We start from the raw sequence: 22,455 nt of genomic DNA, 5'->3' as shown, positions 1-22,455 counted from the left end.
TTCGTTTTGACCCGCTAGGTGCACGTGGTCGCGCGTGTGCTGCTGCTTTGCTCATTTTCATCAGTCTGTTGTAGCATCTACAGCAAGAGATGCAAGCCACCACAGGCTACTGCTGCATATGGTAATAAGAATATGCTAATAAGAATATGTTTTGCAGGCCTTGCACTGTGAAAGAAATTAAAAATAGAACTGATCAAAGACCAAAGCAGACGGGATACGGGAGAGACTGTGACCGAAACGGTGTGGAGTATGTGTGTGTTTTAAGAGCTGAAATGTGAGAGACGGGTGCTGAGGACTTGTGCCAAGAGGAAGACGCTGCACTCTGGATGCCCTGAATACTTACAACGCTCTCGGCATGTAGTATTTTTAAACGACATGACGCATACATAGACAGACGTTGGCTACTGTTTGGCTGACGAGGGTCAGGCCAGCGTGAGGATGTCTGACCTTACTATCCTCACACACCATGGTTTCCTCGCCCCCAGTCTCCAGTTTGGTTCAGAGTTCTTGAGATGAAGCCCACAACACTGGCGCTCTTCAACACAGCGCATGGACGTGTTTTATGACAGTCAGTACTGGAACACCACAGGACCACCTATGGCCCGTTAAAAATATTAAAGACCTCGGAAGCTGGGAGACTTGGAAATGATTTGGACACACCCCTGACTCCTTCTCCCTAACAACGGGCAGGAATCTGTGAAACCTCACACTCCAGTGTGTTTGTGTGTGTGTGTGTGTGTGTGTGTGTAAACATGGGTCATCTAGGAATCCCACGGAGTGTAAGTACGGGCTCTTCAGACAGTGCTATGCCAACACACCCTGCTCTTCCGCGGTGTGTTTGCAGTCCTAACCCTAAACTCATGCCCCGCCACCCCCATTGCAAGCAACTGCAATTGTTCCCTGTAGTACCACATTGCACATGCACCCAAATGATTTATTTATGTTTGTTAGACAAAAAGGAGGGCTTACACCCTGGGAGGGATGATCTCACTCTCTGGGAATGTTCCCATAGGAGAGACTTTCTGCTGGTTCCTATTAGCAAACGAGTGGATGTCAAGGTAGAGGCAGAGAGACCAGCGCAGATGCAGCTGCTGATATCTCCTTGAGTGCACAATGTTTGTTCTCTCTCTCTATCTCTCTCTCAGTGTTTTCTACTTTGTTGTGGCAAAGCATCATATTGTACTTGGAAGGATTAGTCTGCATGTCTCTCCTTCCTCTCAATGAAAACTATACTGGCCGTATGTGGTTTAATGCAATTCATCTTGCTTCCGTTGGTCTTGTCTTTGTGTCTTTACCAAGACACAAAAAGCACAATCAAATGTGGCCTAGAACGATGATATACCCTAGATAAGATATATCCTAGAAAGAGACACCACCACAAGAGCTTCTCAAAGTCCTCCTCACACAGGATTCGCTAACATGTCTCAGCTTTGTCTTCCGTATTCCAGCGTCACGCGCTGGTCTTCCTGCTCTCCGTCATTAGTGAGCGGGTGTGCCGCATCACCCCAGCGTCCGTCCTCTCCGACCCGGTTCCTGACAGAGGCCTCTGCCCTCGCCGCACCGGCCCGGAGCTCCAGAAGGAAGCATGATGTGAGGGCGAGACGGTTTGGAGATGGTCAGAGGAGAGGTTCGCGCTCGTCATCTTCAAAGGTGGATGTTTTTTGTTTGTTTTTTTTTTGGCGGGGGGTGGAGAGGGGGTGTTTCCATAAAAAATGAACTAGGAAACAAAAACAATGGGACCTGGCTCTGAGGTGCTGTGCTTCACATCCGGTGTTCCCTTTGGGATCAGGGAGACAATAGCAAGCCAGGAGCGAGGTCCGCCCTGCGTGGACGCTGGTGTGTGCAGAGAGAGCCGGACGAGAGGAGGAGATATGAAAAGGGCTGGCTGTGCTGCTCCGCCAAACCTTCCACCCAAACGCCAGGCCGCATGGCTGATCCGTGGCTCCCGGGGCTCCGGGCGTGAGCCGGGCATGGAGGCTACTGCACGCCGTGTGCTGGAGAAGAGCTGTTGAGAAATAAGAATAGCCCACAGCCCTGGACAAAGGCAGATATGGCGTAAGAGGCGCAAAAGGGCACGAGCGCGGAAGGGCGCGAGCGCCTCGGGCCGTGCGAGGAACGTCAGCCAAAGGGAAGGACGAGGAATTTCAGAGAGGTTTGAAACGCAGCCAAGTCTCCACGCCCTGCAGGCCGGGAAGAGTCACGGGCGAGCGGAGCTGGAGTGTTCAGGCCAGATGTTGAGCCCGACGCCTGGCACGAGGGCGTGCCTTCTCCGGACGGCTCGCCGGTCCATACTCACTGCAGCAGCTAGCAGAAAAATAACGACTGTTCTCAGTGTCTCCTCATGGATCATCCCAGTGCTTCCTGCTTTAGACTGAGGAATGCTGCCTTTTGCAAAAAAGTCTCCGACCAGCAGCAAAATCTGAAATGGCAAGCTTCATTACCCAGCGCATAATCTCTTTCTAACTAGTTTCCAGTGCTACTAAATCTGATGGTAGGATTTCAACATGGCAATCATTCATCCTTCAAATTAAACTGTGAGTGCAGGCCAGATGGAAGTCAAATGAAACCGACCTGATCCCAGAACCGCAGAACAGGGAATCAAATATTAACACTGTGACCTGAGTGTGTACACTGTGGAAACAGAAGGATATCTGACAGGCTTTCAGTATCAAATCTCTCAAAACTGACAATTATTCTTGGATGCAGCCAGAGGTTGCTATGAGCTCCAGAACAAAGCAGTTCTTTCACTAGACCTAGCTAGTACAAATTGCCTTTTAAGGAATACAAAATATGTTCTACACCACTTCTCATACACAGTGCATTAATTAAACTTTATATGAAACACTTAGGGGAGGGTGGAGTAAGATGAGCCGCTTGTACTATAGCCAAGAAAATATGAGACAGGAAAAACCTACTGCATTCAACACAAGATTGTCATCGATTTACCTAATTCAAACAGATTACCTAATTCAAATAGATTACAAAATACAGGGTCCCAAATAAAGTGGTCTTATGACTCCATGAACTTAGATTGTGCCATCAGATCAAAGTCTCTAACTACTGTATAAACTAGACTTTAAAGTCTAATTTCAAAATATTGTTAATAATTATTGAACCCCCCATTGCACTTGATAGTATTGTTCATGCCAAATCTTTAAGATCCACAAACACACAGGGCAAACATACATTTTAAATGGAATGAAACTGTATGCTTGATATATAACATAGCATATAACATTTTAGCATAATCTTCATCAAAACATTAGGCCCACTTGGTTATCACGGTAATTGATCATAGAAAATTATAGAAATGATTCAACATTCCTTTCATGTCGGTTACATGGAATCAGGAAGTGTTACTCCCCAGGAATGTGAAGCCTCTCTGCTTTTCTTGTGATTAGCTACGTAGCTTGTCAACCATTCAGATGCTAAATCTGTGTAAAATGTGAAATATTATGTCAGTTATTCAATGTTATGATGCAACACTAATTTAATGACCAAATATTTGACTTAACATCATGTCAACTAGGGGTTCAGATTGCGCTCTGGATCAATATAGTCCTATGGCTCTGGGTAAGTTTACCCCACAGCCACCATTTTGTTCTTAGACTAGCAACCCACAGGTACACTTCTGATCATTCAATCACGTTTTTGCACACTGGCAGTTCATCAACGCATCCGATAAAACTTTTTACACTGAGAGAAATTATATTTGGCATGAGATGTGATTATACCTGATGGTCAAAAACTGACAGGTTAAAAAAATGTGTACCACTTCACCTACATGGTTCTTCCTTCCACAGAAAGATGGAAATGGAGAATGCAAACTAATTTTATGGTTACCCAGATACAAGTGGTGGATCATCTTACCCCCTGACTCATCTTACTGTTCTCCCCTAAACATCAAAAAGCCCAAACGAACTTAGACAGAAACAGATATGAAAGAATCTGTTGGTTGCTAAGCAAAGCATAATTGTTCTAAATGATATCCAAATTTCTCTGCCAATTTCTATTCTAACACCCTTCAGTTAGCAACCATCCCAATAGTGCTGTGATCTTTGGAAACAGGCAGTTAGTTGTTACTGTTATTTGATCACGTTTGTCCATAAATAATGACTATACTGTCTCATTACTCTTTGTTCCAGTGTCTTGTTACCACTCTGATGACTGACAGTTGGCTGGCAGACAGTACCGAGGACAATGAATAGTGTGTTGAATGCTGGGTCCATCTGTACTAAAGGAAGACACCAATTTTAACTAAAGCAGAGCAAGCAATGTGACAGTTATATAACACACACTGTCCTGTCAAAAATAGTAATATTAACATTTACTGAATGCCAAAGACAAGAAATGTCACACTTCTAGTCTGATTTTCTAAGGATTTTCTTTAGCAGGACAAACCTGAAACTGAGACATGTGATTGGCTGAAAGTGGAGAAATAGGCTAAATACTGACCAAGGAAATGCTCATTCTAATTCCCGATATTCAAGATTCTCCTCCACCTCCAAACACCAGTGCCAGATCAAGAAATCAAAACAAAATATGTGGCAGTTATGTAGAATTTCAACCAAGGAAGAGATTTACCAGATTGAAGTAGTCCTACCCCTAATGTGCAGTTTACTTGGTTTCACAAACATTTTATATCAACCACACAGGAGGTTAGTAACCAGTAGCACAGATGGTCAGGGATGGGCCCTAACATCCCTCCTTTTAGCAGGAAATGGGCGAAACCGTGCCTGAAATTATTACTCAGACATTTTGTGCTGTGAAGGAAGCTCCTCCTGATAGCAGAGGCCGTTTGGTTTCCTGTTGTGCACTAACAGTTTAGGCTTTTACCATGCAGGGAGGAAGAGGACAAAAGGATCCAAGGCCATTGTTGAGAGGCTAAAGAAAAACAGTTAAGTGCATGTGGGTGGACTTAGGGAGCCAATGGGCTGCTGAGGCCCCAATCCATGACCATCACGAGTGCCTAATTGATTTCAAATGTAAAATCCTTTATCACATCACACTCACAAATTAAGTAACATGGTAAATATGCTAGCATGCGCATATGTCAACCAAGTGGGTTCTCTTCAAGAATAATTACTAATAAAATGTTACACGTGTGGACTACGTTAAACATTGTGACTTCGATTCAGGGAAAATCAATTCTTCATTAAAGTTTTTTTGTATTATTTGTATATTTCTGATGAAGGCAGCAGCCATGTGTGAGAACACTTGTGCGGGAGACACTGTCCCGTTGGGGAGGTGGTAGAGATTTTGGACTTCAAATGAAAAGGAACAGGGCTTATTGTTACCTGGGATAACAAAATGAACATCTCAGGACCCAGTTTAAGCAGGACAACTGCTCGTGAGCGCTCCACAAGCCAACATGTTATTGTACCTCAGGAAATTAACAGTGATTCTGCTACAGAAATCTGTCCCTCAAGTTCCATCTCATTTCATGAGCTGTAGACCATCTACTAGCTCATTTCAGACCAATATTTGCTAAAACCAAGCCAAAGTTAATCATCCAAAATGCCTTTTAGCACTGCACCAAGTGAGGACATTTTGTAGGTAATGTTTTTTAGATTAAAAAAACGTTAGGAAGGAGTAAGTCTTGTATATGAATGCTATTGTATATGAAATGTCACCTTTGGCATAAGATTGCATAAGATAATTGCATATTCCTATTGATTAGTTAAAGCAAAAACTACTATTTGAGTAGTTTTGACTAAATTGCATACTCTCAGTGTATATTATTATGCCCTCTACATGGTATGTAAATCTTAATCTAATGAGGGAGACGATCCCAAATATGAGAAACAACATTTTAATAAGTTGAAATAAATACTCCAGTACATGCATGATCAAAAAGAAATGCTATTGTAAGTCTGGTAAATAGTGTAAAACCAATGGCACACACTCACAGCAGCGTTAACCATCACAAATTCACACATGGAATACCAAGCAGGAACACACTTCCCTCACACAGCCCCAAAGTTCTGCGCCTCAATGACATTCGTCACACACACCATGCTACAACCATCACCTCATGTGCTGCTCTCAAACACCTAAAAAAACTGAGGTATACTTTCTGCTAGTTTTCATTAATTTGGGTATTTTTGTTCTAATTTACAAAATCTTTGCTACCAGTGAGTGAGCTCGAGTTAAAATGTGTTCTGTCAGTTTGGGCTAGGGTTTTAATTACATCCAGCGCAAGAAAAACCTGCCATCTTAGACCTCAATTGAACATGAACACAGCTGACATTTTTTTTGACGGCTAATTCCGAAAAAAAAAAATCCCCTACATTCACTCAACAAGGTCACGGGGTTGAACCTGATCAGTCTCTTTGGTACATTAAAAATCAAGGGCTACTTGAGTATCCATCTATGACTGGGGGGTTTTAATTCACAGAATGCGAGTTAACTGGCGGTAGAGTTCTGGGAGAGGACCGCTCCCTCAGTGCCTGTGACAGCAGCGTGCAGCCGTCCGAGACGGCGCAGGCAGAGTTGCGCAGACGCTCCCGGTACCCCGGCATCTGGGCGCTGTTCTCGGGGTGCTGGGAGATATCCCTGAGGCCCTGGGTCAGGAGCACGCAGGCGGACACTACGCTCATGGCGCCCCCCAGCACGGCCGTCTGCACCGCCTTGCCCTCTGGGCTGACGACAGCCGGCTTGCCCAGGAACTGCGGCTCGGTGGCAAAGCCCACAAGGGCGTGGACGGCCTGCACCAGCGGCCCACTGAAGAGCGTGCAGCGGTTGCGGGCCAGCTCGCTCGGGCTGGTCTTCACTTCCCTCACGCAGGCCAGCAGGGCCGTGGCGCTGGTGCTCATGCACTTCACGCTGGCTTTGAACTGCTCCTTGGCAAACTTGTCCTTGGATTTGTCACTGGCTTGGGAGGAGGCGTCCGTGAGGGTGGTGAGGTTCCTCAGGATGTGCTGTGACACCTCCAGGAGGAGCTGGGGGGTGAGGTCGGCCAGCGGGGTCAGTCGGAGCAGGCTACACGTCTGCTCCACTTCGTGCCGGCACCGAGTCACTTTGTAGCGGTCCACCAACCCTGGAACCGCGGGCTGACAACCCGGGGTCTCCACCGCCGCCAGGTAGGCCGCGTGGGCCGAGAACTCGGTCAGAGAGACCACCAGGTCCCCCATCTCAACCAGCCTGTCCCCAACCTCTATAAACTTGCCCATGTTGAGCTGGCTCTGGATGTCGTGAGTGATGATTGACAGCTCCTTGGTCCTGGCGATCACCGTGTCCCGGCACTTCTCAAAATTCTCGGCTACGGGCGCACCATCTGCAGTCATGACTGGCCTGGTCTCACTGGACAGCAGAAGCAGGTCCGCTACCAGCTGCATCTTGCTTTTGCACGAGTCACAAATAGATAAAAGTCTTTTCCTCTGCTGCAAACTGCCGCTCAGGATGTTGGTAGGAACCTCACTGTCTGACTTTCCCGAGCCACTACTAGCCATAGCAGGGTGGTCAAGCTAATATTTTGAATTTTCTTTTTTGTATAAAATATAGATTATATCAAACATTCCATAATATAAACTCATAACTTATATGACGTTTTCTTCAGTAAGAAATAATTCCACACCTTCTCTGAGAAACCTGAAACTGGCCAAGAGTCTTCTGTAATGTCCTTCAGAAAAAAATCGTAATGTCCACTGTCACCTTGTTTGAAAAAGTAAAGAACATCTAATCATTTTAGTAAACATTTGCATAATGCGAAAACATACGATAATGGGTCTTCACTCATGAAAATCATGCTCTGGCATGCTTGTGATATGAAAAGAAAAGAAAAAAAAACAGCTGGAAATATTTCTGAGCAAACTGGGTCAAAATCAAAACAATTATGAAAAATCCCTTCAGCTTAATTACTCAAAATTGCCCAATGTTTATATAATTTGACCTTAATTGTGCATATTTCACAGAATCACATCTACCATGCCTACCACGCTTGCTGCAGTGCCAGACAGGAGCCCTAACCAAGGCAAAGTGCAAGCGGATTACAAGACATCCAAAATCGATACAGGATATACGTACTACTGAAACCGTTTTCTGTGTGAATTTTGGTGTGAGGAATCAATTACACTGTTGCGTGAATTTTCTTAAAGCGTGTCAAGCAAACAGACGTTTAAAGGTCCTGCTTTCGTCGTAGGTGCAGGATGTGATATAGACAGTCCATCAAGTTTGACCCTCCCGTTGGAAGTGCGGGCGAGTGTCATGCCTGTTAAAACGCAGCAGCTCCGCGAGCGGTTTCGAATCGCCACCGCGCGAGCGTTCTGACGCTCCTGCACCATCATTCCATCAGACTTCCAAAATAAAAGACTCCAGAGCAGCGACAGCCCAGGCACACGAGACCTGCCTCGACTTTCAATCTTTTCTTTTTCGTACAAAAACCTGTTATATAGACAAGTTCTTTTTTAAGGCTCGGTTCCTTATGCATATCTATTGTCCATACGCCCTCCTCAGCAAAAAGCGGGGAACGATGTTGTCCAATATAGATGGCACTGGGTTTCGTTTTTGATGGCCATTTCTCTCGTGTTAAGTCTGTTTAAATGGAGATCGTCTCCGGTTATCTACGCGATCGCCAGCTCAGCGTCTGCCAGGAAAGCGAACTCGTGAAGATACTTGGTTATTCCAACTTGTATGTCGGCTGTGAGCTCCCGCTACATCGTGCGTATCAGGAAGCACTGGAGGGTGTGGCTGCGTTTGAGTTGGTTGACTGCAGTAAGGGAGACAGCAAGGCGTGAGGGATAGTGTTAACCTAGCTAGCTTTTCAAAACCAATGTTTTTTTTACTCCTCTCTCTCTGAATAAATGTTATATTTGTCCGCGCAAGCAGTTCTGTGCGAAAAATAATCCCTTTCCCCTTTTGTCGCTCCTTCAAATGATAAACTTTCCAGTCGGTGTGATATTCTTCAAATTAAAAGTTGGTTCATTCCACACATCAATTCCCGAGGCCCCGACGTGGGACTCGACTACCGGTGTAGGAGCAGATTACACCCCATGACCCGCCGCTCCCGGAGAGTGGTGGTGGTGGTGTCTGTCCGCCTCTCATTTTCTTCCTTCGTTATCCGTATTCCTTTTGTTATCTTCCCCCTTCATTCTTTGTAGCTCAACATGTACTCGGATAAGCAGTACGCCATTTAGCCAGCTACTTTCACTATGTTCACGTTCACAGGCACACAGCTGGTTAATCTTTAGCTTAGCTAGGCTAACCTTAGCTCTGCTAATTTTCTGTTACAAGTGCCCGCATACACTGTATTTTATCTGAAAGGATCCAACAGCGTTGAATATGGATTTGGGAAAGTAGACATATAGCCACAGTCTATATTACATGTTTTTTACACGGTATATCCATGTATATATAGATATTTCAAATACTAACAATCATATACGCCAAAACTTAACGTGTAGATACCAACAATGCTATTAATAATGTTTACAATTTAAAATTGTGGATTACTTGTTAAGTAGGGAAATGGGGTTCAAAACAATCAATACCTAAGCCTATTTCCGTAATTTTATACTTTTAGCAGTGTCCATATACCGGGTTCCGTTTTAAATGATGGATTTTATTCTACTACTCAGAAAGGATTTCTAAAAAATCTTCAAACCAATGGATTTAATCGTGGGTGGTGAAACCGGATTCTAAACGCCGTGAAAACGCGACGTTGTACCGTAGCCCACTTTCATTGGACCAGAACACATGTCAGGGACGCTAGAGGAGCCAATCCAGAAAGAAGGGAGGGACTAAATAAAACGTCGAACTCTGTGGGTGGGAGAGAATTTCTGTAACATACCGACAATGATCGTTCAGAAACTTTACATTGATCTGTATTTGAAATATTTATCTGAAATATTAAGCGATTTATTAGTTAGTTCATTAGAGATTCACATTTAGAGATGTATGGCACAACCTGCAACCTAGCAGAAATACGTTCTTACTACATCAGTTCTTATTGTCCTTATTAAGGAGCCTAGTTACATTATTTATTAGGTTGCTACTTGATTAGGTGCTTTATTCTTAGTATTTATTCTTACCTATTTGAAACACCTTATGTACAGGTGTACAGTAAATCTTTATCAGTTATCTATCTATTCTTTTATCAGTGTTCCATTTGTGGCCAAAGGAGCACTGCAGACTGGAGGATTGTATGTGATGTCTTTATCAATCCACCTCATAACCAAGGGGATAGTCAACAGTGATTCTGTGGTCTGAAACTGAATATACGCTGGCTGAATATTTTCTCATGCCAATACGTATAAGCTTCAGTTAGTAAATTGTTAATTTATAAAACGCACCCTTAAGAGTGTAAGGTTACAGAAGGCTATCTTTAAAGCTAAGCTGTGTACTGGTTGGTTTAATGTTACAGACACAAATTGTGACTAGGGGTTTAATGATTAATAAGCTATAGTACATTAATATGCTTAAATAGTTGGCTACGTTTACCAAATTAGCCTTATTTTAAAACTGTATAAAAGCTAGAATTTTGAAGCTTGCGTTGAGACTTGAATTTTGAGGTTTGTGTTGAAGCCACGAGTTCTGCTTTGTCAGTTGGACAGCTGCTCAGGGCATTTTGCCATTTGGGTGGAGTGTCCTGGGAGGAAAGAGTTCAGATTCTGTTGAATGAGCCCCACACACTTCATACGGGGGGAGGAGGGGAGCCACTGTGGCGGAAAGAGGTGAAAATAGTTCTGCACCCTTGTGTATTTAATGAACAGGTGTAACGGCTTTAGTGTGGTTTTGAGATATGAAGGCACATGTTTTGATTCACCTCTACTTACGTTATCGGTTGACATAGCCAACAGATAAAACTACACCAGCAAGGATGCATTGTGTATGCATTTAGAAGCGTTTGCAGAGTCCGCAGTGTACCATTTTTGTTTGCGAAAAGTAAAGAAAAATAACGAGACAATCGTCTATGTCTGTTCTCTGCCAAAAATTGCATTGCTAAAGTAAACAGTTCTGATGGGATCTCATTCTGGTGGTTTGTTGTCCCATTTCTTGGTTCGTGTCTAATGTACCGCCGTGCTGAATCTGCTCAGCCGTCATCCACGCGCCCTTTTCAGGACGTCCACGTGCTAAATCTGAGCCAATGGGGAAGCTCCAGGTAGAAAACATGGCGTCTCCCAGCGGGCGGAGAATTATTTCAGTGTTATTTTTTGCAGTGTTTATCCTATCAATTAATTGTTCGGACACTAAACCTAAAAAGAAAAAGGATATTCGGGATTACAATGATGCCGACATGGCCAGACTACTGGAAGAGTGGGAGGTATGTGATGTGTAACATGCTTTAGCGGCTAGGTAACGGTCGCCAAGCCAGCTAACAGCCTAGCTAGCTAACCTGCATCGATGGTCTTTAAATCAAGAGAAACATCTCGTACATCTAAAGAGGAACACGTTTGTGTTTGTACATTAATATCAGTTGATTTTCGGGGGTTGGTGACGGTTGAGATCTGACTTGCAAGCTTGTAACGTGTAGCCTAGTCCTTTGGATAAAAGCAGTGGTGGGCATTCCAGGTTCGGAAAGTAAAAGTCCTCACCAAGATTTTGCTCAGGCTTCTTGGATTGTGTTGATTCCACTAATTTTATCATGGATTACACTAATTAGAAAATCTAGCAAGCTTGAGTAAAAACCTGGGAAGGAGTTTTACTTTATGAACTTGGAATGGATAAAAGATTCAATTAATTTACTGCTTCGTTTTGCCCAAGTAACGCAAAGCATTTCAACATTTTAAAATGATCATACTAAACATAAAAAAAAGCGAAGTTAGCAACTTTTGAAATCTGTCTTCACCAACTTTTTGTTTGTCAAATCTTTCTTTTTACTAATTTCAGACTTTATTTTTAAATATTTGTAAATACATATAGTAGAGTACACTGAATATATTTTATATTTACTGTGTGTTGTTTCTTTGAACATTTTTCCACAGAAAGATGATGACATTGAAGAGGGCGATTTGCCAGAGCACAGAAGATCCCCTCCCCCTATTGACTTCTCTAAAGTGGACCCGTCCAAACCCGAGGAACTCCTGAAAATGTCCAAAAAGGGGAAGACCCTCATGGTGTTTGCTACAGTATCTGGAAATCCAACAGAAAAGGAGACTGAGGAGGTTACCAGTCTGTGGCAAAGCAGCCTCTTCAACGCCAACTTTGATATCCAGAGGTAACTTGTTGTATGCATATTTACATGAAGTCCAGCAACTCTTTATTATTGGACCAGCAACGATGCCTTCAGGCAGAGCTGATTTCAGAGACTAAAAATCTGAGAATACAAATCAGGGTGCTGCTTGTCTCCACATCCACAGAAATGTCATTTGACAGTGGGAGGAATGTCCAGCTATTTGTTCAGTGTTGTGAAGATCTTGTTGTTTGAGATGAGATGTACAGTGACAATGATGACAGATGACAATAATCTACACATTTATGAATTCTCATAGAGAATTTAAGTATTTCACATAGAAATGAACTATAACAGTTATTATATATAAATATAATCAAAATTATATACTATAATGCTTATAGTCATTAACAAACTGTGGGGAACTAAGAACTTGGAGCAAATGTGCTAAATACTGTTAATATTGGTAAGTAAAATAAAAGAGCATCCGGTTTAAAAGCTTTTAAATGATGCTTTAAAAAAATTCCTTTTGTGATTTTTTGTTGTTCCCTTAGCATTGTGATGTTGGGTTAAAGAGCGTTTGTCCTCCTTGCAGGTTTGTGGTGGGCTCCAACCGCGTCATCTTCATGCTCCGCGATGGCAGCTACGCGTGGGAGATTAAAGACTTTCTGATTGGCCAGGAGCGCTGCGAGGACGTGACTGTGGAGGGCCAGGTGTTCCCTGGGAAGGCGGCCAAGAAGGACGACAAGGGAAAAGGCCAGAATGGCACTGGCAGGCCAAAGGACAAGAAAGCTGCCAACAGGGCGAACAAAAGCAAACAGGAACTGTGAGGCCACAGCCATTGGGCAGGAACAGGAAGTAGAGGGTCGTGGATGGTATGCTTACTCAGAGACTACACTGGGAGGTTCCTACCCGGGCGGGTTCAAACAACGCGTTGGGCGGGATTTTGTGCGCAGTGTGACCCTGATGCCAGGCTGCTGGGGCCCTTCTTCTCATTTGCGAGCGGTACTTCACCCCCCCCCCCCCCCCCCCCCCAGGGCTTCAGTCACGTCACCGGTCTCTTTGTTCCATGTTCCACTGTTATTGGAGTTCCTTCTTCATTTGAGCAGAACTCGGCCTTGTTCTTCCATTGTGTTCACCTGAAGAAAAGGTACTTAGTGTTTTTCATTCAAATAGCGACACTTCATTGGGATTATTGTTTTAGCCACATCACACACAGTGTTGAAATGATCATTCTGTACAAAGGAGTTGGCCTTCTCACAAGATCCTTTAGTAATTTTATGTGATCCCACAAATGTAAATCACTTATTTTCACATTGCCTTCTGATTCATAATAAAAAAAGTTTCTAATTAATTACAACTTTTCTGTCTGTTTTTGAAGCTCTGATTAGCCCTTGTGACAGGGTTTCCTGCAAGCTTTAAAGGTTTTGAATGGTTCAAGGCAGACCCAGTCCGACTCCTCTAGGCTTCATTTCACAAATGTCCTTCATCCTTTCCCATTGGACATTCTCTGTCTACCCCTTTGGCAATGCTGAGCTGCACAATGACATGAAGGTTCCTGCAATTCAATGCTGAGGGACACTTGCGTGGCAGCTACTCATTACACGGCTCAGTAAGCTCTCCACCTTTCATAAAGGTGTGTAGATGTTCCAGTAGAAAATGGCTTATGATGCTACCACGAGAGACAGAGCTGTGGAGAGTTCATTTTGTGCTTGGGTGCACGTTTTTGCAATTTGTTTCCAGTTGATTTTGCGATTAGCCTGCTGATTAGCTCGCTTGTGGTCGCTGTGGTTTCGGCAGTCGGGATTTCCGTAACGACGCCTTGAATATTCTGTGGAACTGAGCTCGGTGTGCTTGCTCACAAGGGTCGTGAGTGAAGAAAGCTAAAGAATCCTACCTACTCATGCCTGGGAGGATGTTCAGTTCGCAATAAGACTATAGACTTGTATTTGAAACACACCACCCCTTCTCCAGGTGGATTAGCCGAGTCCAGAGGAGACGCTCTAATGGCCCAATCACCATTACGCTGGTCCAAGCTTCTGTTGGGCGCACATAATGTGTTCTAAATATGACTTGCGATTTCTAAGATCACCCTAGCAACTGTAATATTATTACTGTAAAACACTGGAGACTGGAATTGCATCTAAGTATAGCATTCCTCTTTTATATAAACAGAGAGCAAGGGCTTTTAAGCAATCTTAGAACTGATGGTGCGAGCTGGTATGTCTGAAGCTGCAGTTGGGGGGAAAAAATAAGCTGCTGATCTGATGCATCCAGCAGTGTGTGTATGAAATCGCAGCTGTTTGATCGGCGCCGACGTTGGCTGTTGCTGCCAAGGCATCCATCTGCAGAGGGAGATGGCACCCATCCAAACACATGGCACCTTTCCTTAAACAGTGTTGGAAGTAAGTCTGTTGGAGCTTAACAATAGGGGCTCAAATGAGATGGAACTCAAACATTTGGAATGGGGCTGAAATCCACCTGGGGGCTGCGGAAGGACTGAACTGAGAGTCAGTCACTGTAGCAGACTGTAAAAGATTCAGGAGAGACTTGTCACAACAACTACATGAACTCTCATGAGCCTTAATGGATTCCATTACGGCTTTGTAGAGGTGTTAAAGGGATCTAAAATCAACACTGCCGTCTAGGAAAGCCACATGACTGCCTGTCTGTCTCATACCACTTCAGCACAAACGTCATCACAATGGCTTCATGCTCTTTCACTCTGTGTGTTGTGTGTGTGTGTGCACATTCTGATTGAAGGATACACCCTGGTCTGGTGTTTCCTCTCCATCTGGTGAAGAGCAAAAACATTCATCTTATCCCCACCCAACCTGAGGCGTGCGCACGCATACACGCACACACACACACACACACACACACACACAGAGGAAAGTGAAATTGCAGTATCTCAAATATTTGCCCAATTGATTCACTTCTAATGTCTGAATCATAGACATTCTTCTGAAGATTCAGATATTCAGCACTTATACACATCCCTCAGGCTGTCAGCTTCAGACCAAACGTGAAGACATTTATCTTTTAGACTCCAGCTACTACATTTTCAGTGCACAACACACCTGATCAACTGCCATCCACATGATTAAAATCCTCCTGAAGGAAAGACAAAGGCAGTCGTTTCACACAGGCCCCTGAAGAGAAGAGACCAGGCTGGGACTACTAATGGCAGGGCAGTGTTTCGCTGTCACGATTGTTGTCTGAGCTCCACTCTGCTACTCGTGTGATGGAGTACAACATTCCACAGTGATTTCTAACCGGCCGTGGAGCCCCACCCACAGTGTGGAAGCTCCGCCCCACCCACAGCGCGGAAGCTCCGCCCCTGCTCTCGAGCCACTTCGATTCAGTGCAGTGAGAACTGAGTTATTAGGTTTTTGGACAGTGACTTGCATTCAACAGCAAAATAAGCCTTAATGGCAAATCATTACAATGGAAAAACAAGTCTTGCGTATTGCTGACTCTTGACAAGCTTTTTAATGGTTTTGTCTAGGTGCATATACTTAAAAATGTTCAGCATGTAGACATCAGAAATGTCAGCACAACAATATCTGAAGTAGATAACATGTATCTTTGTCATTTATTCCTGTACAAAAGTTTTTCAAAGCAGTACATTTGCATTACTTTAAAATCTGTCACATTTACATCACATCAATGTACAACTTAATATTAATGTATGCAAAATTTGAGTGATACAAGTAAGAGAAAGTTTAACAGATTCATTTTTACAGTTTGGACAGAAATACATTACAACTTAAAGAATGTCCCTTCTAAATTTGTTCAATAGTGCCTGTACAATAAATAAGTATAAAATATATCTCTGTTATCAATCTGAAGAATTTTAGAAACACATAAAACATACAAATCACTTAACAAATTACAATCTCCGAAAAAAGACCAGCTATTTCGGCATTCTTGTGCTGCTTGCCAGATGGAATACAAGTTGCCAATCCTTTTCATAGGTTTAAACCCAAACACACATAACATAGCTTTGTTGTTTCATGTTATACTGGGGCACTGAGGATGTGTAAAACTGTTGTAGAAGCTTCTTCTTGCTCTCTGTCTCTTGTCTGGTCTGTTTTTGTCTCTTTATCTATCTCTCTCTCTGTCTGTAACTGTACACTTTAAGTCTGAAGCATTTTTCCCATGCTGGTTCTCTTGTATGCTACAACACAAACAAACTGACCACATCCTCCGGTATGCAATAATTAAACGGCGAACCTCACAACATTTACAGTCTAAAAACTTTTTAGAGGATAAAAAATATTGGGGGTAGAATGACAGAGGCAAACACCATAGAGGGGTCATAAAAATAAAACAAGGAATGTTGCACGTTAGTTATTCTTCTTAGTTTTTCTCTCTGAAGCAGAAGGTACTGTATATTCACACTGACGACACAATCCGAAGAAATCACATAACGTCCACATTATCACGTACATTGACATCGCACATCAATCCTGGAGGGAAGGGGAGCTGACACAAACGCATGCTTCTTTTTGATCTTCTGTCGGAGATCAGTAGTCCTGGCTCGGTGGGTGGGGCCACGTGGGTATATGGGTGGGTGGGGCTGGGAGGGGGGGGGGGTGTCCTGCTCCAGCAGTGGTGCTGACAAGAGTCCACATGTCCACAGCACTGAGCCCCTCTGCTCTCAGAGCTTCATCTTCCTCACTATAGGGATAGGCAGCACTTGGTGGAGTTTGGCACGCTCATCGTCCACGGCCAGCCGGACCCAGTCAGGCCGGAAGCTGCCTTTGAAGCCCACGAAAGCCAGTTTATCTGGGGCAAAGTGGAAGAGATTCGCTTTAAGGCCTGAGGCATGTAAATTAAAGTCAAGTTAACCTAAACCTGCAGAGTGTTGTAAAGACACTTTAAGGATGTGGCTGGCTTTGGCTTTTGTGTTCATGAACCGTTATTTTCATTAATGTGTTTGTGTGTGTGTGTGTGAGAGAGAGAGAGAGAAAGAGAGAAAGAGAGAGAGAGAGAGAGAGAGAGAGAGAGAGAGAGAGAGAGAGAGAGAGAGAGAGAGAGAGAGAGAAAGCCGTTACTTTGGTTTGCTTTTTCCTGTGTGTGGCTGCCTCTGTCTGACTGGTAAAAAGCGAAGTGTGTTTTTCATTCTGCTTTACATATATCCCAGAATGCCATGGATTTAAGATTCTAAAGGTTTGGACTCCTTTCAATAGTCCTACAAAGGTGTAAAAAAAAGTGTAAAAAAACTGTAAGTGGAAGCTAGAAAGGACTGAGTGTAATGTGTATGTTATATGTGAAGGGAGGGCCAAGAGCAAGAACTGTCTGCTCTGGCATGTGTGTGTGTGTGTGTGTGTGTGTGTGTGTGTGTGTGTGTGTGTGTGTGTGTGTGTGTGTGTGTGTGTGTGTGCGTGTTGATTCCAGCCCTCCCCACATATGTGTGACATGTTGTAAGTGTTCAGCTGCCCGAGATGGAGACTTTATGATGAGGAATTCCAAAACTTTATGCAATATTTATCTGATCCTCATGGACTCAGGCCACATTCCTTGAGTACACACACCAGCTCCCTGACTGGAGCACTCTGACCATTGATTACTATATGTCACTACTAATTAATAACTCATTATATAATGTGATGCTTTAACTGTTTTAATGTTTAACTTTTTATGTTAGGTGTAGTAATAACAGTAATATTAAGACCATAAAGGGCTTCCATAAATGCATACATATGTGCTAACCACAGGCAAAGCATCACTGCCCCCTATTGTTTATGAATGCAAATGATATGCATAAAGACCAGTATGTTTGACACGCCAAAAAAATCTAAACATACTGACATGATTTTCAGAAATTCAAGTGACCACACATCTAGACTAAATGTCAAATATTAGGTTTTGTTTTGATTGGGGGGGGGGGGGGGTCAACTTTTATTTGAGTTATTTTGCTAAATGATTAATAAGCTACACTTTTCATACAAAAAGTCCCTAAATTGGACTTTTAATTTCTGATCATTTTGCTGGTGTGTCCAAAGTATCTTTAACAGTACAAATACATTAATGTTTTTTCTTTAAATATCCAACCTGCGGTAGAAGCCCTAGCAAACAACAGCAGAGACAGGGAGACAAACCCTCCCGTGTGTGCAAGAGACCTGCAACAATACCAAACAAATCTAGTGCTGTGTAGTACCTTTCAACTTCACATTCTGCTCCGCACCCAGTCTTTCAAGTACTTTGGTCCAGGGTCCTCTGGTGACCAGCCTGCCCTTAGAGGTCACCAACACTATAGACCTGAAAACGTATAAAGTGTCAAAAGTGTCAAGTCTCTATTTTTTAACATTCTTTCAACATTTCAACACACTTGATCTAGAACAACCTTCATCTGTACCATAACAGAGGTGTGAAATGTGCTAGCGGCGTGTCACGAGTGCTGGTGTGAGAGTGCTGGCTCACTCGTTCTCCAGCCTGTCGATGTAGTTCTCGATCTGGGCTGGGATTCCCATCAGTACTGCGTTCCTGAAGCCTTTCTTATCCAGCACCTGGCCGCTGTGGCCATCCACCACAGTCAAATGCACCCCGTCCTCTGATTGGTAGATCTTTTTACCATTGACCTGTTCAAACGACCAATGGTAGGTGGATTGGTTTTTCAGGTCCTGTGATTACTGTCAGTTCATAGATGCTGAGGACTGCATGCATTTGTGTCAGGGTCAATGAAATCAATATTTATTCATGCGTGTAAATTATTAACTTTTTAATGAAGAGAGTGTCTATTCCATGATTTTGGTTTCGATCTCATACAGCGAGACCTGCATCGACCAGATGGGCTGATTAACGGCCATGACCGGTCTTATTAGTTGGACATTAGCAGGATTTCAACCAGGCTATACAAATGTAGGATCCTCCTACCTCTGTGTAGGAGAAATCCTCCTTGATGTGGAAAAAGCGAGTGTTGTAGGACTCCAGTCTCACCTCCAGGAAGTGCTCAGATGCTTGGAGCTGCAAAAGCATGGACCATATTCTGATGACCCATATACTGATGACCCATATACTGATGACCCATAACCTGATGACACATATACTGATGACCCATATACTGATGACCCATAACCTGATGACCCATATACTGATGACCCATATACTGATGACACATATACTGATGACACATAACCTGATGACACATAACCTGATGACACATATACTGATGACCCATAACCTGATGACCCATATACTGATGACACATATACTGATGACCCATATACTGATGACCCATAACCTGATGACCCATAACCTGATGACACATATACTGATGACACATATACTGATGACCCATAACCTGATGACCCATATACTGATGACCCATATACTGATGACACATATACTGATGACACATAACCTGATGACACATAACCTGATGACACATATACTGATGACCCATAACCTGATGACCCATATACTGATGACACATATACTGATGACCCATATACTGATGACCCATAACCTGATGACACATATACTGATGACCCATAACCTGATGACACATATACTGATGACACATATACTGATGACCCATATACTGCTGACCCATATCATGATGACCCATATACTGATGACCCAAATACTGCTGACCCATATACTGCTGACCCATATCATGATGACCCATATACTGATGACCCATATCATGATGACCCATATCCTGATGACACATATACTGCTGTACTACATCATTATCACTTTTAATGTGATGCAGTGTGACTAAGGTTCCCAACTACACAGTAACAGAGGGGCCAGAAACACAGCCATTCAAATTCATCTGTACCATTCTGGAGCGGGGCAGTTTCTTGGGCATGGGCACATCCACCACGGGCACCTCGGTGTATTTCGGGTAGGCCTCTGCCATGCAGTCACTGGGCGCGCTGCCCTTGGGGATCTCCGCTTTGATTTTGATCCTCTCGCATCCCTTCACGGAGCAGAAGGAGAAGTCGTCCCTCTGATTGAACGCATTGACCTTCAGGAAGAGCAGCCTGCCGGAGGACAGGGGGACGCGTGGGACAGGACAGAGGGACACAGAGAGGAGAGGACAGACGCACGCGGCGGTGGAAAGAACATTAACACTTGTGAGAAACAGGCTCTTCCTTTCTAAGATGAGAATCACGTATTAGTGCTTCTTAATCAGGGCATTTGAGACCAGGTCCGATTAGGGTGCTGTAACATACATCACTGTGACGTTGGCAAACGGGTCATCAGCATGCACTCAGCAGATAACCGGGCAGGAGATGATAACTGGGTCTTACCCGGTATCCTCTTCCCAGTAGTAATAGCCTCGTGCCTGGTTAGTGTGACTGATCTTGTCTCTCTGAGCTGTCCTCACGAACACGCCAGTCTTCCTCGTCTGCTTCGTGAGGCGATTGTGGATGTCGGAGATGATGCTGAAGTTGGTGCCTTTTGGGTAGCAGAAGCCTATAGTTATCCAGTCGTTTCTGGGGAGTGAAGGCAGAGGTTCATTGAGAAATGAGGCGGCTTAAATTAAACAGTCCTTGCAGTGCTTGATTGTGAACAGTAGGTGGCAGAAAAGAGCCGCTTTTTCTTGCATGCCAAAGAGTTCTACTACAGAAGACCAAAATTGTACAAAATTAATACGTCTTTATTTGGTTTTCAAAAGATAAACTTCATTTATCACAAATGCTACAACAAGCATGTAAAAATCATTTCTGACCCTAAATAAATGTGAAAATTGCTAAACATTTTCCAAATGCTGAAAAACTGACACCTCTTTATAACTGCAATGGCTGAGGTGAAAAGGACTCTACAGGAAGAACTCAGGGGGCATATAAACGACATCAAACCCAGTGGAGATCTGCTGTTGAACGGGTTTTCGGGTTGAGCTGCGACTGACCTGTTGAAGTTGATGAGCCAGACTGTAAGTTCAGCAGGTGCCGGCTGGTCCCAGTGCAGCGTGTAGCTTTTAGCCAGCATGATCACGGGCTGGTACTGCTGGTAGTGATTCCTCTTGCCCAGAGCTCCTTCCAACTCCAGCGGCCAATCAGGATACTCGTCCTTCACCATCCTCAGGTTCAGGTTGGCCGGGTTCCGGGCCTGGATGTAAATCTGTAGAGCAGAGGGGTATTCTTAAGTCTTAAGTCTCGAGTGGAGTGCACGTGTGTGTGTGTGTGTATGTGTGTGTGTGTGTGTGTGTGTGTGTGAGACGCAGGTGCTCTGCTGCCCGGTGAGGGCAAACAAAAGATAATGACACGCACAACTGTGCCAAGGCAGGTTGTGTTTGGACGAAGGAGGCGTCGCATGTGCCCAGACGGGAGACCAAGCCCACAAACCCAGGTTGGCACCAAACACAATCAGGTTTGGGAGCAACCGCAAAATCTCATGGGTGTCTTTGAGTTTTGAGGGTAACCCTCACCTGGGCGTAGTGCCCACTGCAGATGGCAGCTCTCCAGTCGGGCACGTCTATGCAGTCGGGGTGACGGAGGAGCCAGTTGTCTTCCTTGACCAGGAATGCGCCAGGGTATTCGCTGACCGAGCCGTCCACATCGTGGAAGATGGTGGTCTTATCCCCGTCCATCTGCATACTGCTGAACCAGGGACCCGGCTCTCCGAAGAACACACGGGACGTGATCTGAAATCCGGATCGGGGATAGAGGGAGAAAAGAGATTATTACGTAAATGCGATCGGCGAAGTTGCGTCACTTTGAGAATCGACGGGTGGCTGGTGGGGTTAGGAGAGCAGGTGTAAATCCTCACAGGAACGCTTGTCGAAGGTGTTGTCCGTGACGTTGTTGTTGGGACAGCTCTGCCACGAGTTGTTGAGGCGGAACCCGAAGGCGCTCGTGTGTGCCGGCCTTCCAGGGCGACGTATTTACGGAAGGTGCAGTTCTGTACGTTGATGGGGCCGTCGTAGATCTGCATACCTCGAATGGGGAAATCCCTGCAGGACATAGAGTAGAAGGCCCTCACCAGAAGGCCCAAGGGCACGTGGGATATGCCCAACAGCTAGCGTAACGAGCACCAGCCCAGGTCGAGGACTTTTTGTAAAGCCCTTTTAAACTCGATTTGAGCTTTGTAATGTGTCAGACACTGACGTTATGTATATTTGAGGGCGAAAACAGCTTTGTGAGACGTGTCTTGGTGCTGATCAGACACATGGATAATGGGGAAAGTGGATGGTTTAGGAGTGGGAGGGGCTTACACTCCTCTGGGGAGGGTCCTGCCCGTGTGGTCCACTCCACTGGGGCCCCAGATGTGGGTGTCCAGTTCAGACACGCCTCTGTTCTCACTCTCTCCTACAAAGAGCGAGTTTTTCACTTCCTGCTTGGAGCCATCATCATCTGGGAAGGTGCCTCCACTACACACACAGACAC

General features: G+C 44.4%; 3 protein-coding genes across 3 annotated transcripts in view; 1 reads left to right on the top strand and 2 right to left on the bottom strand.

Moving 5' to 3' along the window:
- Positions 1–5,798: 5,798 nt before the first annotated feature.
- Positions 5,799–9,209, bottom strand: tlnrd1 (talin rod domain containing 1). The gene has a single exon (XM_077023029.1). The coding sequence runs from the start codon at positions 7,449–7,451 to the stop codon at positions 6,387–6,389; it is 1,065 nt and encodes a 354-aa protein (XP_076879144.1). The 5' UTR covers positions 7,452–9,209; the 3' UTR covers positions 5,799–6,386.
- A 1,525-nt stretch (positions 9,210–10,734) lies between these two features.
- On the top strand, positions 10,735–13,455 carry mesd (mesoderm development LRP chaperone). The gene is made up of 3 exons (XM_077023030.1): positions 10,735–11,260; positions 11,922–12,154; positions 12,705–13,455. Exons 1-3 carry the CDS (start codon positions 11,084–11,086, stop codon positions 12,937–12,939), a joined length of 645 nt encoding a protein of 214 aa, XP_076879145.1. The 5' UTR covers positions 10,735–11,083; the 3' UTR covers positions 12,940–13,455.
- Positions 13,456–15,571: 2,116 nt separating this feature from the next.
- cemip (cell migration inducing hyaluronidase 1) overlaps positions 15,572–22,455 on the bottom strand; it is a 69,584-nt gene continuing 62,700 nt past the window's right edge. Inside the window, 11 exon segments of the mRNA XM_077023028.1 lie at positions 15,572–16,900; positions 18,276–18,376; positions 18,539–18,696; positions 18,992–19,081; positions 19,902–20,106; positions 20,377–20,562; positions 20,979–21,190; positions 21,498–21,713; positions 21,798–21,929; positions 21,932–22,022; positions 22,284–22,439. Coding sequence (XP_076879143.1) covers positions 16,773–16,900; positions 18,276–18,376; positions 18,539–18,696; positions 18,992–19,081; positions 19,902–20,106; positions 20,377–20,562; positions 20,979–21,190; positions 21,498–21,713; positions 21,798–21,929; positions 21,932–22,022; positions 22,284–22,439 — 1,675 coding nt within the window. The 3' untranslated portion in view covers positions 15,572–16,772.

Source organism: Brachyhypopomus gauderio, chromosome 12 (genome assembly GCF_052324685.1).
Source record: "Brachyhypopomus gauderio isolate BG-103 chromosome 12, BGAUD_0.2, whole genome shotgun sequence".
Taxonomy (NCBI): domain Eukaryota; kingdom Metazoa; phylum Chordata; class Actinopteri; order Gymnotiformes; family Hypopomidae; genus Brachyhypopomus; species Brachyhypopomus gauderio.
This window is presented reverse-complemented; position numbering and strand designations above follow the sequence as displayed.